Genomic DNA, 27,563 nt, shown 5'->3' with positions numbered 1-27,563 from the left:
TTGGATGCAATTAATCTTTGCCCAGCACAAAAAAATTAATTAATTAAGGGCGTACTCACACTATGCTATCTGAACCGTGCCCAGGCCCGTTTCCAGGATCATTTGAGAAGTGTGAGTGCTCTAAATCGGGCTCAGGTGGGGTTCAGCTGGCCGACCCTGGCCCAGTTGGAAGAGGTGTGCCAGAGTCAGAGGTGTGTGTTCACTTGGGCTCAAGAGCGCCTGAGCCCGAAACTGAAGACGAGACGTGACTTTTAAGGAACTGATTCATATGGATTTATTAATCATATTTACTATTCAATGAACGCAAACTATCGTAGATTATTAAAGACGCAAACCCCTCGCTGCACGACAGCTGCACCTTTAGCAAACCTCCTAATTCCTGCAGCACGAGGACTTTATGATTGTTTATGAGCGTCAAAAGTGGCTGATCTGTTCGGCGAAATATTTGACTGCGTGTCACTGCATCCAAAATGACTAAAACAATATAACTAAAGAAATCTCCCCTGTGCTGAGCCAAAGCGCTTCTCTGCTGTTAAACTGAACAGCGCTTCATCGATGACGTGAGCGTGCTCAGGCTCGAATGCAATGTGAGTGCAGGCCTTCGGGGGAGACTGGAGGGAGGACAAGCGTGCTTGGGCCCAGTTCAAGGCAACTGTATATAGTGTGAGTAAGCCCTAAATCACCTTTGCGACCACGCAGCAACTCCATGAAGGAACCTCCCTGAACACATTAGCCACACCATAATAACACACTAAAAGGAATCAAATACCTTAGTGACCCCATAACAACACCATGTCAACTATCATGAACACCTTATCAGTGTAGCAATGGGTTTTGACAACGAGAAGCATCTCATGAGCTCTTCTTTCTGTCATGTGACACCGATTGAAAGTCCCGGTGTTAAACCTTCACATAGTAGTTCAGACGGAGACGTAAGCAAACACACGCTGGCTGAATGATACTAAAGGTCTCAGGAGTGCAGAAGTGTGGAGGGACCTGTTGTCAGCAGGAAGCCCAGTTTCCCCGTTAGTCACGCTTCACTATATTGTTCAATTCGCCTTCCCGTCTGACATGCTTTCTGTTATGGAGACCATGTGTTTATGTGCTTCTCTGTGTTTATAGTTCATAGTAATCTCTCAGAGATGACAGAAGGTTGAATGCATGGCTTCAAATACTGCCTGCCTGCCTGCCTGTAGACACGCCATGGCAAAAAGAGATTCAGGCTGATAAAACTATATCAGCAAAAACTCATTTTCTTTATCAGTACTGTTGTCTTGCTTTTCAGTAAGAATATGTAAACATTCCTAAGTGGAAAAAGCATGGTATAAATACATTTTTTTAAAAAGGACAAAGTGTAATAAATGTATATCGTTGTAAAGTAAAACGTTTAATACATTAAAATGTATACAATAAATCTTTAAAAACTAAACTAAAATAGTAAGGGCTGGAAGATGGCTTGTATTACAAGCTTTAGATAACTTTTTTTAAAGAAAAATTGAATATTGAAGCATAAAGTTAACATAATAAATAAATGCATAATATTATAAAGTTACATTACAATATTTTAAAAATAAATCAACAAAAACACAGGGCTCAATTTAAAATAACATTAATAAAATTAAAAATAAATCATTTAAATAATAATGATAACATTGGGCAGCTTGGTGGCGCAGTGGGTAGTGCTGTCGCCTCACACCAAAAAGGTCACTAGTTCGAACCTCGGCTGGGTCAGTTGGCATTTCTGTGTGGAGTTTGCATGTTCTCCCCGTGTTGGCGTGTGTTTCCCTCCAGGTGCTCCGGTTTCCCCCACAGTCCAAACACATGTGGTATAGGTGAATTGTGTAAAATAAATTGTCTGCAGTGTATGTGTGTGATTGGGAGTGTATGGGTGTTTCCTAGTTATGGGTTGCAGCTGGAAGGGCATCCGCTGCGTAAAACATATGCTGGATAAGTTGGTGGTTCATTCTGCTGTGGGGACCCCAGATTAATAAAGGGACTTAGCCAAAAAGAAAACGAATGAATGAATAATAATATTAATAATAACATTGATAATAATAATAATTAAAATAATAATAATAATAATTAAAATAATAATAACAATAATATACTACTATTCTAAGTTTTTTCAATATATTTATATTAAATACATTATTATTATTATAAATACATATTTCTAAAGTAAAATAACAAAATATACTGCAAGATGGCTGTGAGATGCTTTAAATAAAAAGCCAGAAAAACAAAAAGTGAAAATACAATAATAAAAAGAACCAAAAAAGTATACTATTACAAGGTTTATTTTTTTATTGCAATAATTTTAGAAAAAAAAATTATATATATAAAATTTTACTATATATATTTATATATAATTATTTATTTATATATATATATATATATATATATATATATATATATATATATATATATATATATATATATATATATATATATATATATATATATATATATATATTTATATATTATTTATTTATTTCTTATTATTATTATTTTTTTTTTATTAAAAATTTTTTTTTTACTTTTTTAAAAACTTTTTTATTTGCATTTATTTTTCTTTCATTAGGAAAAAATATTTCTAAAACAACTGAACAAAAACAGTAGTATCAGACAATAGTATCAATAATAGTAAATTGATTTCATAATAGTAAATAATTTTTTTTTTTTACATTTATATGATGGTTTGGTTAGCTACAGGATGCATTTGAATACCTGGCAAATTAAAAATATTCCAAATTCCTCTCATAACTCCAGTAAAAACAAAGACTCCAGTATTTTGTGAACGGTGTCTAACAGTACAACAATACTGAGAGTGCTGCCAGAGAGCAGTGGGAAATTACAGCAGGTGTACGTCAGTATGTCAGAGATGTGGGTTTACTAGGACAAACGCACTGCAAACGTACAGTACAAACCCCGTCCAGCCAGGCTTGAACTCAGGAAATCTCTGGATTACAGAGGTGAATGTGAAGCAGAGGAACAACAGCTCGAGTGGGACAGAAGCCAGCATTTCATCAATCTCTGCCAGCGCAGGAAGCAGATCATATATGCAGGAGAACAAGATCCTGATAAAATAAGAGCTGATAATGGGGTCAGGGCCAGGAGGTGCCAATCTTGTGGTTGGTGTGATAAAAAAACACACCATCAAGCCTAACTAGCAGATCAAATCATATCACATCAACAACAGACTCTGAGGCAGATATACAAACAAAAACACTACAGGCCGGACAGGAGCAAAGCAGGAGCATTCTGGAAGCTTTTTTTTAGACTCTATTGAATATGATAGTTTTTCATATCAGGACATTCATTCATTTATTCTTTTCCTTCAGCTTAGTCCTTTATTTTATCAGGACATCATGAAAATTGTTAAAACAATAAGGTCCTTAAAAATCAGATAAAATCTCAGATGAACAACATCACTTGCCATTCAATGCCATTGATTCATTTTTCTACGGCTTAGTCCCTTATTTATGAGGGGTTGCCACAGCGGAATGAACCAACAACTATTTAATCACACACACACACATACACACACACACACACACACACACTTTTCACCTATAGAGCATGTCTTTAGGCTGTGGGGGAAACCGGAGCACCTGGAGGAAACCCACGCTAACACAGGGAGAACATGCAAACTCCACACAGAAATGCCAACTGACCCAGCTGGGACTCAAACCAGCGACATTCTTGCTTTGAGGAAACAGTGCTAACCACTGAGCCCACGTGCCGCCCAATCATGCCATAATTTTTAAAAATAAATAAAATAAACCCACGGCAGAGAAGCAATAGGTGACAAACCTAGGAGCCGTTTACAAGACGTTTTAGCCAAAAACAGGAATTTTTTTATGCATTTTGCCTGTTTGTTTACACGACAACAGTATTTTTGTGACTGAAAATGCATAATACTGAAAACTATTTGTAGTAATGTTCTATAGTATAGTATATTATAGCATTTCAAAGGAATATTTTAATGGCATGTTTGCCCAAAACCCAACATTGAATTACTGTCCTTTCCTCTCTTACATGTGATTTAATCACATCTTAAATGTGTCTTTCATCTATGTTAAACTTAAATGTATATTTATTTGAATTTCAAGGGTGTCGATAAAAAAAAAAAAAAAAAAAAAAAAAAAAAAATCGGCAGATCCCACTACAGGCACATGCGCAAACTCCAGAGTTATAATTTTATGCAAAAGCAAAAAGATTTATTTTAATTTTATAATTAATTCTACCTATTTAGTAAGATACATTATTACGAAAGCCAAATAATTACATCATCAAGCCATTTCAGACATGCATTCATTCATTTTCCTTCGGCTTAATCTCTATTTCAGAGGTCACCACAGCGGAATGAACTGCCAACTATATTCTGGTGTATGTTTTATACAGCGGATGCCCTTCCAGCCGCAACCCAATACTGGGAAACCATTTCAGACACTTTATCCTAAAGGCTGATTTATAATTCTGTGTCGAGTGATCGCCCACACTGGTCACAGCTACCAAGCCGACCAATCACAGACCTTGTGCTACGTGTCATTGCAATGTGAAGTTACATTTTTTGAGAGGAGCACGTCAACGTTGATGTCAGCTACAGTGAGGGCTATGCGACCATGTGTAGGCTGCGCCAGAGCATACGCGTTCGCTTGACGCAGAAGTATAAATCAGCGTTAACTCAAAGCACTATTTGAACCTTTTTTTGAACATTGAAAAGACAAATGTTGGGTTGACTTGTGTTGGGACAACTTGAAAAAATTAAGTTAGCTTATTAGCTTCTACAAATGTAAGTTAAACAAATATAAGGACAGAACATGATTGAAAAAACAATTAATATGTCCCGAAAAACTCAAGAATTGTGTTGTTTCATCTCATTTTATGTAGATAGTTTGAACAAACAGCAGTGTAGATCACTGTAAAAAAATGCAGGGTTCCACACAAATATCTTCATGTTGTCCGAACACAAATTGATTGAGTTAACTTAATTGTTTTTACAAATTTATGTGGATTGAACATAAAACAATTAGGTTGTCGTAAAACAAACCCAAGAATTGTGTTGATTCATTTTACATAAGTAATTTGAACAAGGAGCAAAAATTATTCTTTTGAGTGAATAAAATTCAAAGATTTTGAAAACCTTAATAACCTGACTCTTGCAGCTTATATAATAGCTTTTTTACTTCTAGATTGCAAGGTTCTACTACTTACAGTATGTACAGAAACAGATATACAGTTGAAGTCAGAATTATTAGCACCCCTTAACATTTTTTTTTTCTTTTTTAATATTTCCCAAATGATGTTTAACAGAGCAAGGAAATATTCACAGTATGTCTGATAATATTTTTTCATATAGAGAAAGTCTATTTGTTTTATTTTGGCTAAAATAAAAACAGCTTTTAATTTTTCAGTTATTAGAAATGAGTTATTAAAACTTTTATGTTTAGAAATGTGTTGAAAGAAATCTTCTCTCCGTTAAAGAGAAATTGAGTAAAAAAAATAAACGAGGGAGGAAGGGGGCTGGGGGGGCTAATAATTCTGACTTCAACTGTATACAGCAGTAGGCCACAAACAGATATATGCAATATGTGGCAACCATGTGCACACACTACACCAAAAACAAACAATACTGTATATTCCTAGAGAGAACACTAATATCACTGCTGTGTGAAAAGGCTTTGGCGTTAGGGTCAGGAATTCCTGCTTTACCATTTTGTCTAGCCACCAGCAAGACAAAATATAATGTAATTACACTTTATCACAACAAAAGGTCAGATGGCTTTTAGACCAATAAGTACTGTTTCAACCAAACAGAATCACAAGCCAACAAAATATATAATGTTTTGAAATTGTACCTTATATTAGAGCTATTTTTTTATTACTCTAATTTGATTCCACTTTATATTAGAGATTTCAATTACTCTGGAGCAGAGACAGAATTACATTTCCATCAAAAGGTATTTTTCCACTTAATTTGAGCAATTGTACCTAATTATTTTATATATAGATCCATTAAAATCCTGTTACCAAAGAATAAATAAAAGTACATATATATATATATATATATATATATATATATATATATATATATATATATATATATATATATATATATATATATATATATATATATATATATATATATATATATATATATATATATATATATATATATATATATGTATATATATATATATATATATATATTTAATTTAATAACTGCAGCTTAATGTTACGATGCACTTTTTGGATCCAGATTTTTATTCTTATTTTTATATATTTTTATTTATTATTTTTTATGTATTTATTTTATTTTATTTTACTTTATTTTAATTTGACTTTTTTATTTTATTTTTCATTTTATTTTATTTTATTTTACTATTTTATTTTATTTATTTTTTTATATATTTTTTATTTTATTATTATTATTATTATTATTATTATTATTATTTATTTATTTATTTTTTTATTTATGTTATTTTGTTTTTTTTTAACTTTATTTTATTTATTCTTTTAAATTTTATTTTACTAAACTATTTTATTTTATTTCATTTCATTTCATTTCATTTCATTTCATTTCATTTCATTTTATTTTTACTTTATTCTTATTTTATTTACTTTTTATTTTATTTTATTTACTTTTTATTTTATTTTATTTTATTTTATTTTATTTTATTTTATTTTATTTTATTTTATTTTATATTTATTTATTTATTTATTTATTTTATTTTATTAATTAATTAATTAATTTATTTATTTATTTATAAAATTTTATTTTATTTTATTTGCTTTTTATTTTATTTTATGTAATAGCAAGTACGATCCAGGGATCTAAATTTACAGCAGTTTGTTGCGTAACATTTACCAGAGAGATTGGTGGAATCATTCTCCAATTATCTGCAATTTCCCCAGCAGATCTCAGCTGGAGGTTATTAAGTGCACCTGAACAGCTCAGTCAGCTATAGGGCACATAACTTCCCTTTACTGCGAAACAAACATGACAATCCATCACCAATAAAATGACAAAAACTAGCTTTCTCATAACACGTCCCATAACAATCTCGTGTTCGTTCAATAGGCTGAGACTAGAGGCTTTTGTGGCTGTTTGACCACATGAGCGATTACCCTATCCAATCAAATATATTTCTAACTGCTTTGGAAGTGGACACTCTAAATATGTTACGCCTGCATTTACTGTAGCACCATCCACTAATAAAACCCAGGTGTAAACGAGGCCTACTGTATGTGTCCAACAATGACTCCTCAAATGGTGAAAGGGAATGTGTTTTGACCGCGGCTGCTGCGCCGGATTAGATTCTATGAGGAGAGCTAATCCTATTAGTGAGGGCTTTATGTAAAGGGAGAGAGACACGCGGTGATTATTATGGACGTATATGTGCTGTACATGATCCGCCGGAGTGTTTGTACTGTTCACACTTGTTGGGATCACAAAGGCACTGAAGGTCAAGGGCACGTATGGATCTATGGGAGTGCAGGAATGTGTGTAATCTTTTCAGAGGGTCCCGCTGTCATGCCCACTGAAGCACCTCAGTCAAGACCCTCTCGGACAAATCCTGACAACATGTGTGTTGATGGAACCAAACAATGGCCTTAGATTGAGAGATCCATGATGCTCTTGAAAAAAGTAGTGTTTGGAGAGGGAAAGAAGGAAGGGAGGATGGTGTATATATATGGTTGAAATTTGAATTATTGGCCCTCCTGAATTATTAGCCCCCCTGTATATTTTTGTTTAACGGAAAGAATTTTTTTTCAACACATTTATAAACATAATAGTTTTAATAACTCATTTCTAATAACTGATTTATTTTATCTTTGACATGATGACAGTACATTATAGTTGACTAGATATTTTTCAAGACACTAGTATTCAGCTTAAAGTGACATTTAAAGGCTTAACTAGGTGAATTAGGTTAACTAGGCAAGTTAGGATAATTAGGCAAATCATTAGCTATGTTTCCATCCAAAGATGCAAATTAAATTTATGCACAATAACTGGAATATTGCATAAAAGACATGCAAATAAAGCAGAGTTTCCATCCAATGAGTCAAATGACCTGTTTCCACTGACTGGTACGGGTCACCTTTAACTGGCTTGCGTTTTCACTAACAAGGGTACCCTTTTGGTGGGCGTGGTGTATGACAGAAAGTTTCAGTCGACGTCATTCTCGCTCGAGGAAATCTGTACAGGTCGCTCACATATCATATGAGAAGCTCTTCTCACAAAACATGCTTCATACACATAAATACTTGTGTAGAAATGTTTATTACAAACTTTTCAATGAACATGAGTTGATTATAACTGCAGATCAATGACAGTGCAAAACAGCCTACTGTAACGTCTGTAATTATATTAAATAACTAAATAAATGAACATGTATAAACACATACAGCCCCTTACAGTCTCCAATATGTTACCAACTACAGAAGAACTACATACAGCAGACATTTCGTCAGTATTTAGGTTCAAAACAACACAAAATATAGCCTACAATCAGTGAAAACCTCTTATCTGTGTATGTAATCTTCATCAGCACATGTAGCCTCTGTTAGACAGTAATTCCGTCATTCCCGGTTCATATTAGTCCAAAAGGTGAAGATAATAAGTTAGTTATACATGGCATTTTGTTCATGTTTGCTGAATAATAATGTGCTCCTTTTTTCCGGCTTCTCCTTTGTTTCTTCACGCTTCACTCTCGCGTTTGTCAGTGTCTGACAGGATCGGGTTTCAAAAGCACGTCAATAATCAAGCGCAGGTTATTATCATCAGCTCAAGAAATTTGTTATTTCAGATATAATGTTAGACGCGCGCGAGCGCTAGCAAGAAAGCCAAACCCCTCGCGCCTCAGACTGGCTCGTAAAAAACTACGGGGCACAGGGTAAATCTGCTCTTTTTCTTGGCTTTGTGGCTGTTCATCAAGACGACGACAAGGTTTGTTTGAGCCCAGATCGACCATGGCTCGTTATTATATGTATTTATAATTCCGCTATAATCTCTCGCTGTGTATTTCAAACATGGCGGGTTTTTTGTTTTCATTCTGGCTTGTTGGGTAAGTGAGTGACGTATCTCTGTAAACCAATAGCGTTCAGCTGCGCGTCTAGCTCTGCCTTTTGGTACCCTTTCACGTGTTTGGTACCCTTTCGAAAGGGTGCCGAAAAAGTGGTACGGTACGGTATTTTGATATTTGGCACCAGTTAATTAGGAAGTGACGATTTTGTTCTCTTTTGGCCCGTTTCCACTGAGTGGTATGGTACGGTACGGTTTAATACGCTTTTATTGCCGTTTCCACTGTCAAAAGGCGTATTAAACCGAACCGTACCATACCACTCAGTGGAAACGGGCCAAAAGAGAACAAAATCGTCACTTCCTAATTAACTGGTGCCAAATATCAAAATAAAAATGTAATTTGCTGTGTTTGGAGAAGCTGTGTCAATCTTTTCTTTATTTAATAAATGACTTCCTCAGAAGACAAATGCCAACATGCACGTGGTGGCGTTTGAAGCCATGAGACGCGGGGCACAGACGCTCGTGACTATTCTGGAGGTAATTAGTAATTTAATAACACTAATGCTGAAATGGTTAAGGCGTTTTAGAATGACCAAAACAACATTTTAGATTTTGTTTAGATTCAGGCTGCTGGTTTGTCCATTCACACACATGATCTCTACAAAAACCACATGACTTTTTTAATGCGCATTCTGGAATTTGTTCGGTAAAAGTGTTTCCATCGTAGTTTATGCGCATCTTTTCTCATTGAATAAAAAGTTTATCCTACTCAGTTATGTGCATACATTTTTTACGTGCATTTTCAAAACTAATGCGCATGATGGGGTTCCCATCAACTAATCAGCTAATATCCAAAATGCACATAAAAATAGGTGGATGGAAACATAGCTACTGTATAACGATGGTTTGTTCTGTAGACAATCGAAAAAATATTGCTTAAGGGGGCTAATAATATTGACCTTATAATGGTTTTAGAAAAAAATTAAAACATATTCTAGACAAAACAAAACAAATAAAACTTTCTCCAGAAGAAAAAATATTAAAGGAAATACTGCCAAAAATTCCTTCCTCTGTTAAACATAATTTGAGAAATATTTGAAAAAGAAACAAAAGCTCACAGGAGGGTGAAAAATGTTGACTTCAACTGTGGATTTGACAAGATTTCAGACTCACCATAAATTGCAGTTCTCTTTATATGTTGATCCTGAGGGAAACCGGTGGCCATTTCTTTCACAAGAACCTGAAATAAACAACAGTGATTAGATTTCTGAGGCTTATTGGAAATATTGCAGCTAACAAATTTAGGTTCTAAAAACTTTCCCATTAAGTTCCCACAAAATCAAGACCCCTTCTTCTCACCCCCTCAGAAGAAAACCTCAAAACATGCAATTCTGAGTGTGCCTCACACAGGTGAGTGGGCTTGACAAACCACCTGTAGAAAACACACTCTTTCATCTCTCTGACATTCTAACTGACACTTACACCAGACACTTTCTTATGATCACTTAACATCTCAAAACAAAAAACATTGTGCATTTATGAAGTGTGCTTCACACAGGTGAGTGGGCTTGACAAACCACCTGTAGAAAACACACTTTTTCATCTCTCTGACATTTTAACCGACACTTACACCAGATATTTTCTTATGATTACTTAACATCCCAAAACAAAAAAAAATTGTGCATTGATGAAGTGTGCTTCACACAGGTGAGTGGGCTTGACAAACCACCTGTAGAAACACTCTTCTCTCTCTCTCCTAAAAATTAACACTCCCCCTTCTAACTCTAGCACTAAATTCTCTGTACAGTTCCTTTGTATAATAAGCAGTTTTTGTGTGTATTGCCTCTTCTTGTTGAATCGCTGAATGACTCCTCACTTGTAAGTCGTTTGGGAAAAAAAGTGTCAACTAAACGACTAAACGTAAATGTAATGTAACTTATTTTCAAAGAGCTATGCTGGATTTGAGGGATAACAGTAGGTGTCTTTATTAGACACACACACACTAAACATCTGGATTAAAAGTTATTTCTTTTATTTAAGCCTGATGTAGTCTGTAGTGCCCGCAGTGGAATGTTTCCTTGGCTTTCCTTTGCTTTCCCAGAGACTCTGCTGTCGTCATGCCTTGACGAACTTAATCAGAGATTGCCACATTGCCTGGCTGGAAATGGAGAGGCTGTCTTTCCTCTCCTCCTAATTTATCAACTACAGTTCGAAACAGGACCGAATGCAGGACGGCTAAATAGGAGACTATCACAGACACACAAATAATATCTCACCTTTACCTTAATTGTGTTAAAAAATATTTAAAAGGATGTAAAAAATATTCAAAAGGAGAAATGTGTACTTTCTGTTTCACCAGAGGCACCAAGTAGAGTTATATAACAACAGTGGCTTGGCTAAACACTGGAGGCCAGGAGGGCTTTAAAGTTGTTTGGAAACAGAGGTCATTGTTTGGCTGGATAACCTGATGTAATCGACTCCATCTGGACTCAAAAAGTACAAAAATGACCAAAATAAAATATTTTTATATACAGTTGAATTCAAAATTATAAGCCAGGGATGGGCAAACTCGATCCTGGAGGGCCGGTGTCCCTGCATAGTTTTGCACCAACCCTAATCAAACACACCTGCTTGTAGCTTCCTAGTGATCTTGAAGACACTAATTAGGGTGTTCAGGTGTGTTTGATTAGTGTTGGAGCAAAACTCTGCAGGGACACCGGCCCTCGAGGATCGAGTTTGCCCATGCCTGTTATAAGCCCTCCTGGGATTTTTAAAAAAAATATTTCCCAAGTGATGTTTACCAGAGCAAGGCATTTTTCACAGTATTTCATATATTATTTGTTCCTCTGGAAAAATCATTTATTTTGGCTAGAATAAAAGCAGTTTTTATTTTTTTTAAAGAACATTTTAGGGTCAGTAATATTAGTACTCTTAAGCAATATTTTTATCGATTGTCTACAGAACAAACCATCATTATACAATGGCTTGCCTAATTACCCTAACTTAGTTAACCTATTTAACCTAGTTAAGCTTTTAAATTGCACTTTAAGCTGATTACTAGCATCTTGGAAAATATCTACTAAAATATTAGGTACTGTCAAAACTGGCAAAGACAAAAGAAATCAGTTATTAAAACTATTATGTTTAGAAATGTGTAGAAAAAAATCTTCATTCTGTTAAACAGAATTTGAGGAAAAAAATAAAGGGGGACTAATAATTATAACTTCAACTATATATGTACATATTTAATTTGTTGTGATCAGGATTATTCCACCCAATATTTATTCTTTTATTTTTTAACTCATCTTAAATTTAAGTCTAAAAACGTCTTTGTATTTTTGTGCTCTAAATGACAACAATTTAGAAGAAAAGTCATCATTAGTTTGCAGAACAGAACACAATTACTTAACACATTACTAAAAGTCATAAATCAAGAAATATTTATTTCAATAGGTTTTGCTCTCAGTTGGAAATGAATGTACTTCCCTCACCAATACTGTTGTGTGCTTCACCAGGAGTCTATTATTTCGAATTTGGCATCCTACTGCATAACATGACATGTTTGCTATTGCAACCGGTCTCTTTTTGTAACCAGCAATCTGTGTGACGTAGGTTGGTAATTCCTCTATAGCGGATGTCTTTGGACTGTGGGGGAAACTGGACCACCTGGAGGAAACCAACGCCAAAATGGGAAGACCATGCAAACTCCACACAGAAATGCCAACTGGCCAAGTCGGGACTCAAACCAGCAATCTTTTTGCTGTGAGACGACAGAGCTAACCACTAAGCCACTGTGCCACCTACATGTCAAAATGTACAATAATATTCCAAAATATGCGATATGTTTACATTTTTGGAAAATCTTTTAAATAAAGTTGGGGGAAAATAGTTTTGTTGTTTGTTGTATTATCATTTATATTTGACCAGTTGCCAATCTTTGGAGGGCTTATAAAAGTGTACTTATTACAGTTAAATTTCACTTGCATTTTACAGATACTGATAAGTTTTCATCCAAGTTTCAAGTTTACAACCCTAAAAAACTGTATTTTAATAAGCTTTGTTTCAAAAAGTCATGCTGTACAGTAGCTACCATTACCTGAAGTTCTTAGAAGAACAGGAAGCACAACCTCTCAGATGTTTTTTTTTTTACTGTAAACAAAAGTCGCTTTACAGAAACCATTGCTCAGTCTGAGTAATGCTGAGCAATGATGCATGAAGTCATACCTGCCCTATAGACATGATAGTCCCTCCTTTAGCAAACACATATTACACACATATATTATATTACACCCTCTCCAGCCCCTTCCCTCCTCGTACATTACAGGCATTCTTTCTGCTGACCTCCATTCATTGCTCCTGCCTTCTGCTCCCCTGTTCTGGCCTTTTCATGAGAATGCTACTGTTCCCTGACCATTATTAGTTTCACGACTGAACATTTTACACCTCGGTGAAACTACACATCCACAGTAGGGACAAAGATGCATGAATGTCAAGGAAAACATTAACAGGGAAGAATGTAGTTTTCCATTATGTTTCTAAAAAATAACTAACCTTTTCTTAATACTTAGTGCAGTCTTCAAACATTGGCTGTGGGCCACGACTGCATACCTTTGGATTTGTTTTGGCTTCTCATCTTGATCAAAAAGACTAATCTCACACTACAGATTCTTTCTATACGTGAATATGACTGCGTGTTTTGTCTTGGGGAAAAAAACTAAAACATGGTCGAGATTTAAAGGGATAGTTGTGTCAGTGTGGGGTCGTCTGAGAATCCAAATTCACAAATACATCTCATTCCAGTATCCAATTTGACTAATGCACAATATTTCAAGTCATCTGAAGCCTTAATATACTGATATTGATCTCACTGATAATATACGCACTTTATATGATCATGAAAAAAGTCATCTGAGTCAAATCTTTTGATTAAATCAGTTCATTGAAGAATGTTTGCTTAACATATATATATAAAAAAAATCCCTTACAAGTAAAGTGAGTTTACTCAGCTGACATATTTGCAAAGCCTCTTGGCTGCTATATTATTAGTGGAAATACTAAAATCTAATAGAAAATGCTGGCCAAATCACATTTAAATAAAGTAATCGCATCCAAAAATTGTTGATTAAATGTATTTATTTATTCATTAATTAGCTTTTCGGCTTAGTGCCTTTATTAATCTGGGGTCGCCACAGCGGAATGAACTGCCAACTTATCCAGCATATGTTTTACGCAGCGGGTGCCCTTCCAGCTGCAACCCATCACTGGGAAATACTAACACACTCATTCACACACACACACACACACACACACACACTACGGACAATTTAGCCTACCCAATTCACCTATAGCGCATGTCTTTGGACTGTGGGGGAAACCGGAGCACCTGGAGGAAACCCACGCCAACACAGGGAGAACATGCAAACTCCACACAGAAACGCCAACTTACCCAGCCGAGGCTCAAACCAGCAACGTTCTTGCTGTAAGGTGAATGTGCACTGCGCCACAGTGCAGCCCTAAATGTATTTAATCTCATAAAATAATTAATATTTATTCTTGTATTGTTGTGCTGTTGTAATGCCATAGATCACAAAGATGAAATATAAAATGTTCTTCATTTAAATGGCAGAGAGTAACAAAAAAAGTTTTATAAAGATGTCAGAGTAAAGGTCAAGGTCAGTTCTTTTGTAAAATAATGCATTAAATTTTGGTTTGCTTTTCACCAAACCCTACTGTACACCCAGTGAATAGTTGGAATATACAACATGTGTCGAGTGAAATCGTTCCATGATTTACTTAGAGTAAAAGCTGTCATTATAGGGACTAGTGTGAGCATGACTTTGGGCTCTATTTTAATGATCTAGGCACAAAGTCTGAAGCACATGACGCAAAAGCATTAAGAGCGTGTCCAAATCCACTTTTGCTTTTTTAAGGATGGAAAAATATGAATTGCGCCACAGTGCATGGTCTGACAGGATTGAGCTTATTCTCCTAATGAGTTATGAGTGTGTTTTGAGCATAACGTACATTAAACCAATCAGAGTCTCATCTGCCATTCCCTTTAAGAGTCAGTTGTGTCGCGCCATGGCGCAGTTGTTATTTTCATGGCAGACTTTGTAAGTGAAAAAACTAAATGCTTCACTAGCGAGAAAACAGTTAAACAGACCATCTCCAGCATGGGGATAAAGAACAATCCTCCTCCATTCTGCCTCTTTACTTTCCTTTTACTCTACTTTACTCCTTTACTTTCGTGGAGTAAGGAAACGGTGTTGTACGCACTCCACTGAAGACATCCATTAGCCTACATATGTAATTTTGTTTGTTAAGCGCAAAGATTTGTTTCAAAACTATTTCTTTTTTCTTTTTTTTTAACACTTTTATTGTTTCAGAAAAATGTGATACATACATCCTGTATTAGTAATCAAATACCAATCACGGAACACCCACCCCATCCTGACAGAGCCATTAAAAAAAAGGAATATAATACATAAACAAATAAATAGAAAATAAAAAATTAACTGAAAAAAGATTAAATAATAATAAAAAAATAAAAAAAGGGCAATTTTGTGAAAAAATAAATAAATATTAAAAAATACCATTAAGACCTTGATATTTCAACACACATTCTAATGAAAGTGAAAAATATATTAAAGCTAGTCGGTACAAACACAGTGCACATTAACACAGTCACATTGTTTGGGATTACTAACGGTCAGTCCACTCTTATTTAAAAAATTAAGGAACAAGTGCCAAATCTTGTAGAATATGTGCAATTTTTGTTTGGTTGAGTAAGTCAACCTTTCCATTGCTATACACGAAGACATTTCCTTTATCCAGAGTGACAAAGATGGACCATGAATACTTTTCCAGTGAATGGCAATCAGGCGCTTTGCATGCAATAGGCACAGATTTATAAACTTCTGTTCATATGGTTTCAGTGATAAGGCAGGTGAGAAAAGACCAAGAATACAGATTTTAGGGCAAACAGGGATTTCTTTACCAATAGTTTTAGAGATTTCTCCAATTATTCCTTTTCAAAAGAATTGCAAGTGCTCACATTGCCAAACACAATGGAACAGAGTGCCCTTGTAAGTCAAACATTTTCCACAATTGTCTAAAATATTTCTATTAAATTTTTTTAACATTTCTGGTGTTATACTATATGTTCTCATTATTCAATTATATTGGATTAGTTTAAAACAGGTATTGATTGATAATGTTTGCGCTTGAACACAACTTTCTTCCCATTCATTTTCTGTAATATCCATTTGAAAGTCATCAATCCAAGCCAGTCTTTTATGATTTGTAGATTCTTTGGAAGCATTAACGAATTTGCTATATAGTGTAGAAATTTTGAATATGGCACTGGGATCTTTAACTGCAATTTCTTCTAAAGTACTTAGGGTCGGGCTTCAAAACTATTTCTAAATTCAGTACTAATTTCTAGCAAACCAATAAATTAACAATATTAATGAATAGTGGTAAAAAAACTGAGTTATATACATATTTGCTATTTAAACAACATGGTGCTTAATGTAAAAATTATGGTTGCGCTGGTCTATAAAAATAGCAACAAATCGCACAAAACAGGTCTTGCGGTGGGTGGATGACAGGGCCCTTTGTCTTTAAATATCTGCAGTACTGAGATGCAAAAAAGTGAAGGAAATATGTCATTATGACAAAACAATGCTAAGTAAATTAAATCATTCTCATTTTCAGAGAATTGAAGAGTGCACTATCAATATGGAGCTAGCATTTTTAGGTTTTTTAGGTTTACTCTTAGAACTCTCATATCATGATATGTCATTTCATATCCTGAGATAACGATATATAACCCAACATAGCTTTATTTCTGTAAATTCAATCAATTAATAGTTTATTCATACGGCCCAAATGTAAAGGCCTATTGCTGTTTTGTTTTTCAATTTAAAGTATAAGTCTCATATAAGTCTACTCAGAAACATACTTATTCATACGTGATCATATTCACTTCATTCATAACTTCGGGGCAAATGTTTGATTAAAGATGTCACTAAATGTAATATATATATACATATAGAACCACTTTTCAAATACCGATGATGACAAGTCTAATAAAAAAAATTTAAAATGTCACTTAATGAAATGCAAGATTGCAACTCCTCTCACAATGCTGTTTTTAATGTTTGCATCCACGTAATGTCATGTAATATTGCTCTTACATATATTACATTAAAAAAGTATTACCATAAGCAATACATTTAGTGACACCACAAAATAAATGATAGAGCTATTTATCCATATGATATAAAGTATTTCGTCTTCTTACACAGCCCTATTTACTCTGCTTTTGTATCTGTTTGTCTTCATTCACTGTCAGGCAATCGTATTTAAAAAGAGCACAAGCTCCAAAATTGACTTATTAAACTCACTGGGAGGGTAAGGAGGAGTTGTCCCCAGGCAGTGGCCCCAGAAGTCGGGACAACAGTCGGACACGGTCCGGTTGCAGAACAGGTCGCAGTAACAGATGGTGTCCAGGTAAGGCACAGTGCATTGGTCATTTCTGCCAGGACAGCATCCTCCTCTCCTCTGACAGTAAGAGCCAAATGGGTCCCGGATCCCGCTGAGGTGCAGCGGTCCGGCCAGTTCTCTTTTAGTCCTCGCCGTCATCCCCCCTTCGGACAGCAGGAGGAGCACTGAGACGGCAGCCAGCATACAGAGCCTCAACATCGCTTATCTGTCATAAAGAAATCAATACAGCAAAACATCATCCATTAGGGTCAACTTTCCAAGGCTGTGATACAACATTAGGCTCCATCATGCTGTAAATGTGATTACGGCAGAAATACGATTTTAGCATTTGAGAGAAAACAGAAACGGCAAATTTACAGGAAGCAGAACTTTTTGATTTGAGTGTTAGGCTGAGCAATGTGATTCCAGTTGTGTTTTGTACTTTCCTGAAGGAGACTGAACTCGAGGCCATAAGCCAACAATCTGCAATATAAACATCACTGATAAACAGACGTCCCTCTTGTTCTTATTTTAATAATGCACTCATCTTCCTAATACAATAACAGCTTGAGCAGATGAGAACTGACATGGAGAGGTTTAGAAATATGGTGAGCCATTTCTAAAGAGAAACTCTAAGCATGTGATTCACTTTTATTGATGGCTTGAAACTACAGTTATCTCTCCTCTTGGGTTTCAGTGGGATGGATTATATGCTGAGGTGTGTCTATTAGAGTTTTGTACTGTACATTGGTGTTTGTGGAACTTTCAGCAGCGCTGGTTATCACATTTATTTATCAAATACGGATGTTTTTAAGCCATTGTTAAAGCATTGAGTCAAAAAGATATAATAAATACAGAAATAAATGTCTATACATTTAAAAAAATAAGTCTAAATATTAAAAACGTTCACGGATTTAAGATGCTGATGACTCTTAAACGTGTCATAACAGGCTTGTGAAAAGAGTCTATTGATGCTGAAACTATATATTGTGCAGCCTTACATTAAATAAAAATGTCAGAAATTAAATTTGGGTCCCACTTTTTATTAACTAATATGTACTTACACCAAAATTAGTCATTCACTACAATGTACCGATTGTGTAAATACATGTTTTTACATCGGAGACCTGCTTGATTAAATACCTGCATGTAATCAAAAAATCTATAATTAATTTCTTTAAGTACATTTATAGTTACACTGTTGACCAACTTAACCCACCCTTTAACTAGTCCTGGGCAATATAGAAAAAATGCAATCTTGATAATTATTTTCCATATTGAATGATAACGATATATTTTTCGATATAAGTTGTTAATGCTTCTAAATTTAAAAGAGTACCCCAACAATGACTGAAGCCACAAAAGAAGAAGGTCCATGGCATAACATTTTCGGCCAATAAATTTTCAGTAGCCGTAAATTCGGTACATTTCTAATATCAACACACTTCTAGATTCCAATTGTTGCACATTTCTTGGCTCTTAGATCAATATAGAGTAAAAAAGTCCAGAGCTTATCATTTATTTTTGACATAAATTTTATCTTGATTCGATATAATATTGGTTATTGGCCCAGCCCTACCTTAAACCTACTCAAACCACCAAACCTGTCCCCGACTCAAGACATATCACACCTCAAGGGCACCAGAAGTGTTCTGCCATACATTATGAACACATTAAGTACATTGTATTTACATTTTGATTTCTGTACATAACAGTTTAAGGGTACTTAAAATAATATGGGAACAACATTTGAATATCATTTTTTTAAGAGTGTCTGATTACATCATTTGCAGTGTTGTGAATTACAAAATCAAATAAAAATGTCAGAAATTACATTTGAATAAAATATTTTTAAATATATATTTTTTATACTTCTTAAAGAGTGTACGATTACATCATTTGCAGGACTTCAATTATGTGGAGCTATTTTGGCTCACTTTGCTCACCGCAGATCTCTGATTGGTGGTGTTTTCTGCACAGCATCATGGGTAATGTAGTTTTTCTGCACAAACTCTGAACAATCGTTTTGGAAGTTTACTTAATACTAACTTCTGAGCTCACAACAGTTGTCTTTAATGGTTTGTCAAGCTTTTAAAAAATAAATAAAATGAAGATTTGTATAGCGTCACAGTGGCGCATTGGGTAGCACGATCGCCTCACAGCAAGAAGGTCGCTGGTTTGAGTTTGCATGTTCTCCCCATGCTTGCATGGGTTTCTACCACAGTCCAAAGACATGCGCCATCGGTGAATTGAATAAATTACATTGGCAGTGTATGAGTGTGAATGTAAGAGTGTATGGGAGTTTCCCATTGTTGGGTTGCGGCTGGAAGGGCATCCGCAGCATAAAACATATGCAGGATAAGTTGCCGGTTCATTTTGCTGTGGCGACCAATGATTAATAAAGGGACTAAGCCGAAAATAAAATAAATGAATGAATATTTGTATCACCAGATCTCAATTGTTGCGCTGATGTGACAGACCTCAAGTTACTGTAAGCATCCATTAGTCTTATTTTACTTGCTAAACTATTCAGGAAAGACTCATAGCAGTGACTAGAGCTATGTAAATAATGTCTAGTACTACTTTATCCTTTTCGGGAAGTACACAGGTCAAAATGAGGAGTCATGGCTGCCCACTGACTGCATTGTCTATATTCGATTTCTCTTGAGACATTGTGTCATGTTAATAACATTTGAGCTATGAGCAAACAGATATTCAGAGTGTATTTATCATATCAATGCACTTGGCACCACCGTGGATCCCATACAAAGCCACACAGAAAGAAAAACATCTGAAAAACACCCATAAATTAAGTGAAACATTACACAACCCACTTAAGACTGCTTACATTTAAACAGAAATCTAGAACAGGGCTTCATATTTAATTTAACATTATCTGCGTAATTATTGTGTGCTGTTAATTGATGATTTGTGTTTCATTTTTGAGTTAATCCATAATGTTTTTGAAGAAGCATGAAACTATAAAACCCAATGGGTGGTAGACACTTGTTTACTTCTAAGTTGTGTTTGTAATAAAATGTCGAAATAAGATAGATGTCGCTTTAAGCACAAGAAAAATGGACCTGTTTATCTTCATGGGGAAAGAAAGGATGAAGTAGCTGACATGGTGGAAATAATGTCACTATCAAACAAATGGAGCCAAAACTTATCATTGTTACGGAAACAGCTACTTCCCGCAGTCAAAACCAAGGCAGTCGCACAAACAGGCTGAGGATGTCCATTTTTTACATCAAATACCATGTTTTCATGGATATTTAGCCACAAAATGGGCCTTATGAATAATATGAACAATAAAAATAGAATAATTAAGATTTTTAGGCATTGTGTGCTTACCAATGCTGCACTTATAGGACCAGAAATGCAGTAATACTGTACAATATTATTGCAATTTTAAATAAACGTGGTGAACGGCACGGTGGCTTAGTGGCTAGCACTGTTGCCCCACAACAATAAGGTCGCTGGTTCAAGTACTGGCTAGGCCAGTTGGTATTTCTGTGTAGAGTGCATGTTCTCCCCTTGTTGGCGTGGGTTTTCTCCAGGTGCTCTAGTTACCCCCACAGTTCAAAGACATGCTCTATAGGTGAATTGGATGACCTAAACTGGCGTGAGTGTGTATGTGAATGAGTGTGTATGGGTGTTTCTCAGTACTGGGTTGCGACTAGAAGTGCATAAGTTGTATAAAACACATGCTGGAATAGTTGGCTGTTCAGTCCGCTGTAGTGACCCCTGATAAATAAGGGACTAAGCTGAAGGAAAATGAATGAATTAATAAATGTACATGTAGTTAGTTTAAACAAATGTTAAAATCTGAATTCATCAGCCTTCAGTAACAGAAATCAGTCTAATTATTAATAATTGTTTATAATTTAATATTTTTTCTTATAAATCTTAATGTTAAAAACATTTATTGCTTGTCTTCATAAATGTGGAAACACACAATTAAATATTTGATATACAAAAAGGTTACATTTACAGTAATTACTGCAAATTACAGTAATATTATAAATGTGATGTATTACTATTAGGAGTGTAATAGATCATGGTTGATCCGAGATTCATACAAATCACAACCCAGGGTTTGGAACACACGTGACCTGCGGATAATACATTTTTTTACTTGTAGATTAATCTTAAATTTGTAACAATCGCAGAGAGATCGCCTCTCTTGTAATTCAAATCACATGTATGAAAGCATTTAGGCTTTCCTGTGAAATATAATGATGACAGAAGAAGTTGTGGTGGGTTATTTGGGATGTGGTGGGTTTCTTAGGTTATTAAAGGTGTTTTCTGTCACTACTTATTTAGCCTGTGTTAATGCATTCAGTGTTAGCTGCACGATTAATCATTAAAAGATCGGGATCTCAACACCCACGCAACATAAATTATAAATGATGGTAGGGCTGCACGATTCTGGCAAAAATGTGAATCACGATTTTTTTTTTGCTTAAAATCAAGATCGCGATTTTCTTACGATTCTGTAAATGTAAAATAAAGGTTAATATGATTAGCTTATTATTATTGTTAATTCTCAAACATATGGTAAAACAACAATAATAATATTAGGCATGTGTGTAGGTCTACTGTTGCTTAAAATGCAAAATTTTGTATAGACATTATGGCGGACTTGAACAGACTTTCAATATGTCCTGTTTGTTAATTCACAGTAAAATGATGACATCAAAATATAACTATTCATAATTATTACGTTGATTTATTATGTTTAAGACATGTGCTTGTCATCTGTTTTTGACAACATTATTAGACCATTTGTTTTCACTGGTAAAATTAGAATTTTGTCATTTTGACTCCTTCTTGCATTATATTCAACATTATATATAGGCTAGGGTTGTTATACTGACACAGTAAACATTTATTTTCACTTTGTGTTCGCTATGAAAGAAAAAACATATCAAATGCTTGTCATAATCATAACTATAAAATGCCATATGATCAGGTTTTACTTTCACTTCCTAGTGCGGCTCATGGCCGCCGTCACTGTAAGAAAATAACACATACATGCAAATCAAACCTCCTGCACGGCCCTCAAGCGATCGCTCTATGCAACAAACTGAACGCCATTTATAACTTTATTACCTGTTATTCACAGCCTATGTAGCTTCTTTTCACTAAAGTAGGCGTCATAGACGGGCAAGCGCACGTTCTCGGAAGTAAACAAACAGCTGGCGATCAGCTCACGTGTGATTTCGCGGCTATGAAAACATCATTACATGAAGATAGAAATGACATTTTTGGGTGAATTATACCTTATAAATACAGCATGTGACCCTTTTAATGCCATTTGAAGGTGTCAATGTTGCTGTGAAGACTTGTGCGACTGCGTTTATGCTTCTCTCCTGACCTAGAAAATATAATTGGCTGAATCGTAGAAAAAGTTGAATTAAGATCGTGTGTAGGGTTGAATCGAGATCTTTTTTCGATTAATCATGCAACCCTAAATGATTGTGATTTGCATATGTTTTTTAATCCTAACACATTCAGTCTTTAGTTATTTGAGTTAGATATAACGTTGCAAACAAACACAGAAGTACTGGGATAAAAGTTTATAGTTTAGATAAAACCACTGATGTTTGTGGCAAAAACTAAAATTACCGTCATATGCATTTAACGACGCTCAAGAATGAACATTGTAGGCAGCAATTACATCGTTTAACCAATAGATGGCAACAACCAGCCATCAAAAACATGCCACTGAATAGTTCTTCAAAAGTGATACATCTAGCAAAAAAACATAAAGTTTTATGGGTGAATAACTGAATCATTTATAGAAAGTGAGACTAAATATACATTTAACTATACATTTTATAAGAAATACACACTTTATACATTTAGTGTTATCAGCAACAGTAGTAGTAACAGTGAATGTTTCACAGTACTGAATATTAAACTATTTATTTTTATTCACCTGACTATTTCTTCATTTTATATTTAATAAAATTACAGGTTCTAAATTCTGTTTGTTAAAACGCAAAGTTTCTTGCAGTGCTGTTTTTGTAATAAATAAAAAAAAGCAATTTACATTTGTCTCCTCCCCTTTTTGGCTGATACGAAAAATGGTCCGATCCATGACTAAAAAACTATAATGTGATCTGAACCATGAGATTTGTGATCCGTTACACCACTAATTACTAAACATTCAAATGGATTGAGTGACTCTGAAAACTGGACATCATTTTGAAGGAATAAAATGCGTTTTAAAAAATAAAATAGTAATTTTTAGTAACAACTTACACAATCTACTTGTTTTACAGCATTTTAACCTTTAAAAATCTTTACTAGTGTATACAGCTTTTTTTAAAATATCTTTTGAAACGACATATGGCCTTAAAGTTAAATAGCCTTTGTAAAAAGGTCATTGTTTGGGTCGGCCTTCCTCCTCTTCCTCCTCATTTAATTGACCAAATCACCGCACCCCACTTTCACTGATCCACCTCCCTAAGAACAATGTCTTCAGATCATTGTTCTCAAGCTGCTCGTATTGGGCTCTGGTTTAAAAAGAGAAGTCTTGAAAAGACGAGGGGGTGGCGAGCAAATTACAAAAATAGCTTTATTAGTTATCCAATCAGCCCACCGTGCACAATGTCCCAGTGCAGACAAAGAACGGCCCTGGAAACAAAGTCCATTGCTGTGCAGTTTTCTGCATGACTGTGCCTTTAGCTGACCTGAGCTCAGCCTCAACACACTCAAACATATGACAGCAGTGTCATAGCGGCATTTCAGAGATAGAGGGAAAGAAATGCCCTGCTGACATGGCGATCACTCTGGTAAACATCAGTCATAATGTACACAACTAGTTGTACATTTTTTAAAGATTAAAAATTTGTGAAATAATATTTACAATAACAGTTTTTTTATTGAAAGTAAGTTACATTTAAATTACACTCTGCTCATAACTTATACTCCCCATAATCACTGCGCTATTTAATATTTGCACATTTAAAATTGTACATATTCATTGCACTTTGCTGCACTAATTCATCTTAAATTTTACATACCCCCTGCACATATACATTTGTAACTATGTTCATATCTATCTGCATACCTCTGGTTATTAATAGACACCTGCACATATATTCATCTATTGTAAATCTCTGATCATAGTCAATACAACCTGTATATAATGTCCATAGTACATCCATCTGTAAATATCACCCATAGTTTTTCATAATTGCACTATACCTATATCCTGCGCTTGCTGTTATTGCACTCCTGGTTTGACCTACACTGCATTTCGTTGCCTCATACTTGTACATGTGTAATTGCAATTAAGTTGAATCTAAATTAATTCAGCATCATCATCACTTAAGTCTTCACTGTCACATTAATAATATTATCGGTGTTGAAACGGCTTTATATTTTCGAGTATCCAGTGATACAGTACCATTCAAAAGTATCATTAAAAATGTAAATACATCCATAATGCAAAAAAATAATTTCAAATAAATGATTTTTTACTCTTGATCAAATTTTTTTATAAAGTCGAATGGGGTTTCCTCCAGATTACAAAGCAGAACAAAATAATTTCCATCAATGACACTTATAGGAATCATTATTAATGACTGAGTACTAATAATTGATCAGCATTTTATAATGATTTCTGAAAGATCACGTGACACTGAAAACTGCAGTAATGATGCTCACCATTCATCTCTGAATCACAGGAATGATACAGTTTTAAACTGCATTTAATAAGAAGCTAATGCTAACAAATGAGATGATGGTTGTGTTAAAACTTCACCTTTATTATCTGAACTTCACCAACAACAACAAAAATAAGGATTTAAAATTAACCAGTCTTTGTTGATACGAAAGGCTGACATTCAAAATACCTTTGTGACTGAGAAATGACACTTCGTGGACTTTGAGACCAAGTCTAGAAGGTTCCAGATTAAATAACAGCCAGATAGCGGAATGAGGAAACTTTCTTGCGGATGCCATGCATATCAGCGATCTGACACGAGCTCTTGAGCTGTCAGTGGAATTAAACGCCTCCACCAAATTAAACACTAACTACTTTTGATGTACACATTGACAGAATGAAAGTATATACACCTGTTCTTCACCTGAGGGATATTTGATAGCAAAAAACATTCATATTTGTCGTAATTTATCCGTCAAAAGAAACGTTTTCGCATTTGTAAATTCCGTTTACACGTTATAGTGTTGTTGCTGTTGACCTACAGCCAATCGCGTGCCTTATATTCACGTGCACAACTGTCCCGCAAACAGTGCTTATAAACAGTTCTTTAAAAACGACAAGTGAAGACAGAAATAAACTGAAGTAAAGAAAGACACCACCGTTTAATTCTTACCTCATCTAAAGTATGTTTAGTAACTTTGTTAGCATTCGGCAGCGCAGTGAGTTCGGGCGAAGTTTTAGCGTAAATATGTAAACAAATTCAACTAATCAATAACTTCGACAATAGTATATGCAAATGAGGTCTTTAATCCAGCATCAATTGACGAAAACGGATATTTAATTGTTATCCGGGAGAATTAAGAAACCTAAAACAGTCAAGTGATGATGGGAAAAAGTAAAAAATAGACCACCGTTTAATTCTTACCTCATCTAAAGTATATTTAGTAACTTTGTTAGCATTCGGCATTACAGTACGTGAGTTTAAGTAAATATGTAAACAAATCACGTACTACAGTCAACCAATCAATGACTTCGACAGAGCAAATATGCAAATTAAGTCGTAATTCCAGCGTCAATTTACAAAAACCGATATTTAATTTTGAAGTTAAGCAATCTGAAGCATGAGGGATGATGATGACCCATGATCCTCTTCTCCAGTGTTAAAAACGACACAGGGTTAAATATTTCAAGGTAAGGTTTGCCGATTAAAAGCAGTCATTATTTCTTAAAATTCATTAGGCTATGTGAATTCAGATTTTATGTGATATGTTGGCTAATAGATTTAATTAAAAAAACTTTTAAGACATTAATTCATTAACTAAAGCTCATCATGCCACTAAACGTTTCCAATTCTCTTTGTTAATATTCTAATTGTTAAACGTAGGTCTGTGTATAGTCTACAACAAGTATACGATGTTTACCAATGATTATTTCAGCTTTGTAATGTTATTAACCAAAAGCAATGTTTAAAACAATTAAAGCTAATATTCATCTACATTTTTTTTAAATTAGCCCTATGTAGCCGACAATTTTGTTAATCAATAATGATTAATTTAGTTTTACTATGTTAAAATCACAATAAAGTAACTAAACATTAACAAACACCATAGAAATATACTTTAAAAACCTAAAGACTCGTGTAGAATATTCTAGAGTCAACAACTTTCAATGTGAAATGCAAAACAATGCTTTTAATATAATTATAACTACTTTTACTTTATAAATGAAGCTCTTTGGCTAAATATAATGATGGAGCCTGTCTGCTGCTACACACCTGTCCTAGTGTACACACTCATAAAAGGAGGAAGGGAAACTACACAGAAAGCAAAGGATTTAAATAGGCATGCTAAGAAAAAAAATCCCTTACCTTGTTAGGTGAAATAAAATCCTCCCTGTGGTTAGATCCAGTGAACAAAAAGTGACCCGATCTGTTTCAGCTACAGGTCAAAGTACTGAACACACTCGCAGTCTTCAGCCTCCTGTCTGGCCTCTACACTCACTCTGGTTTTCTTTCTCTATATACTGTAGCGGCAGAACAAGCCCTCCCACCCCTCCTTCTGCAGTACTTCCCGTTTCCCCTCCCACATGCCAAGACACAACTAACAAGACACACACACACAAAACACTCAGAGACAGGTCCATAATAGTATCTCAAAGGTACTTTTTAGGTACATTTGGGTACTAATATGCACCTTTTAGGTACCACTGTGGACTATTTGGGTACAAATATGTATCTTTTAAGAGGTACTGCCCCAATGACAGTTCCTGTACCTTTATTTCTGAGAGTGTGGGGACATTTGGTCTCTACAGGAAAACAAGGCACACACATAAACACACTTGTACAGCTATTTTATAGGGACTTCTTAT

The 27,563-nt window shown here is 34.8% G+C and overlaps 1 protein-coding gene across 1 annotated transcript in view; it reads right to left on the bottom strand.

The window, feature by feature from the left end:
• tinagl1 (tubulointerstitial nephritis antigen-like 1) overlaps positions 1-27,195 on the bottom strand; it is a 63,032-nt gene extending 35,837 nt beyond the window's left edge. Inside the window, exons 1-3 of the mRNA XM_056480060.1 lie at positions 27,064-27,195; positions 17,440-17,744; positions 10,205-10,271 (exon numbers count right to left, since the gene is read on the bottom strand). Coding sequence (XP_056336035.1) covers positions 10,205-10,271; positions 17,440-17,737 — 365 coding nt within the window. The 5' untranslated portion in view covers positions 17,738-17,744; positions 27,064-27,195. The remainder of the gene's footprint in view (positions 1-10,204; positions 10,272-17,439; positions 17,745-27,063) is intronic.
• Positions 27,196-27,563: the final 368 nt, after the last annotated feature.

Source organism: Danio aesculapii, chromosome 19 (genome assembly GCF_903798145.1).
Source record: "Danio aesculapii chromosome 19, fDanAes4.1, whole genome shotgun sequence".
NCBI classification, from domain to species: Eukaryota; Metazoa; Chordata; class Actinopteri; order Cypriniformes; family Danionidae; genus Danio; species Danio aesculapii.
Note: the sequence above shows the minus strand (reverse complement) of the source record. Positions and strands in the feature narration are given on the sequence as shown.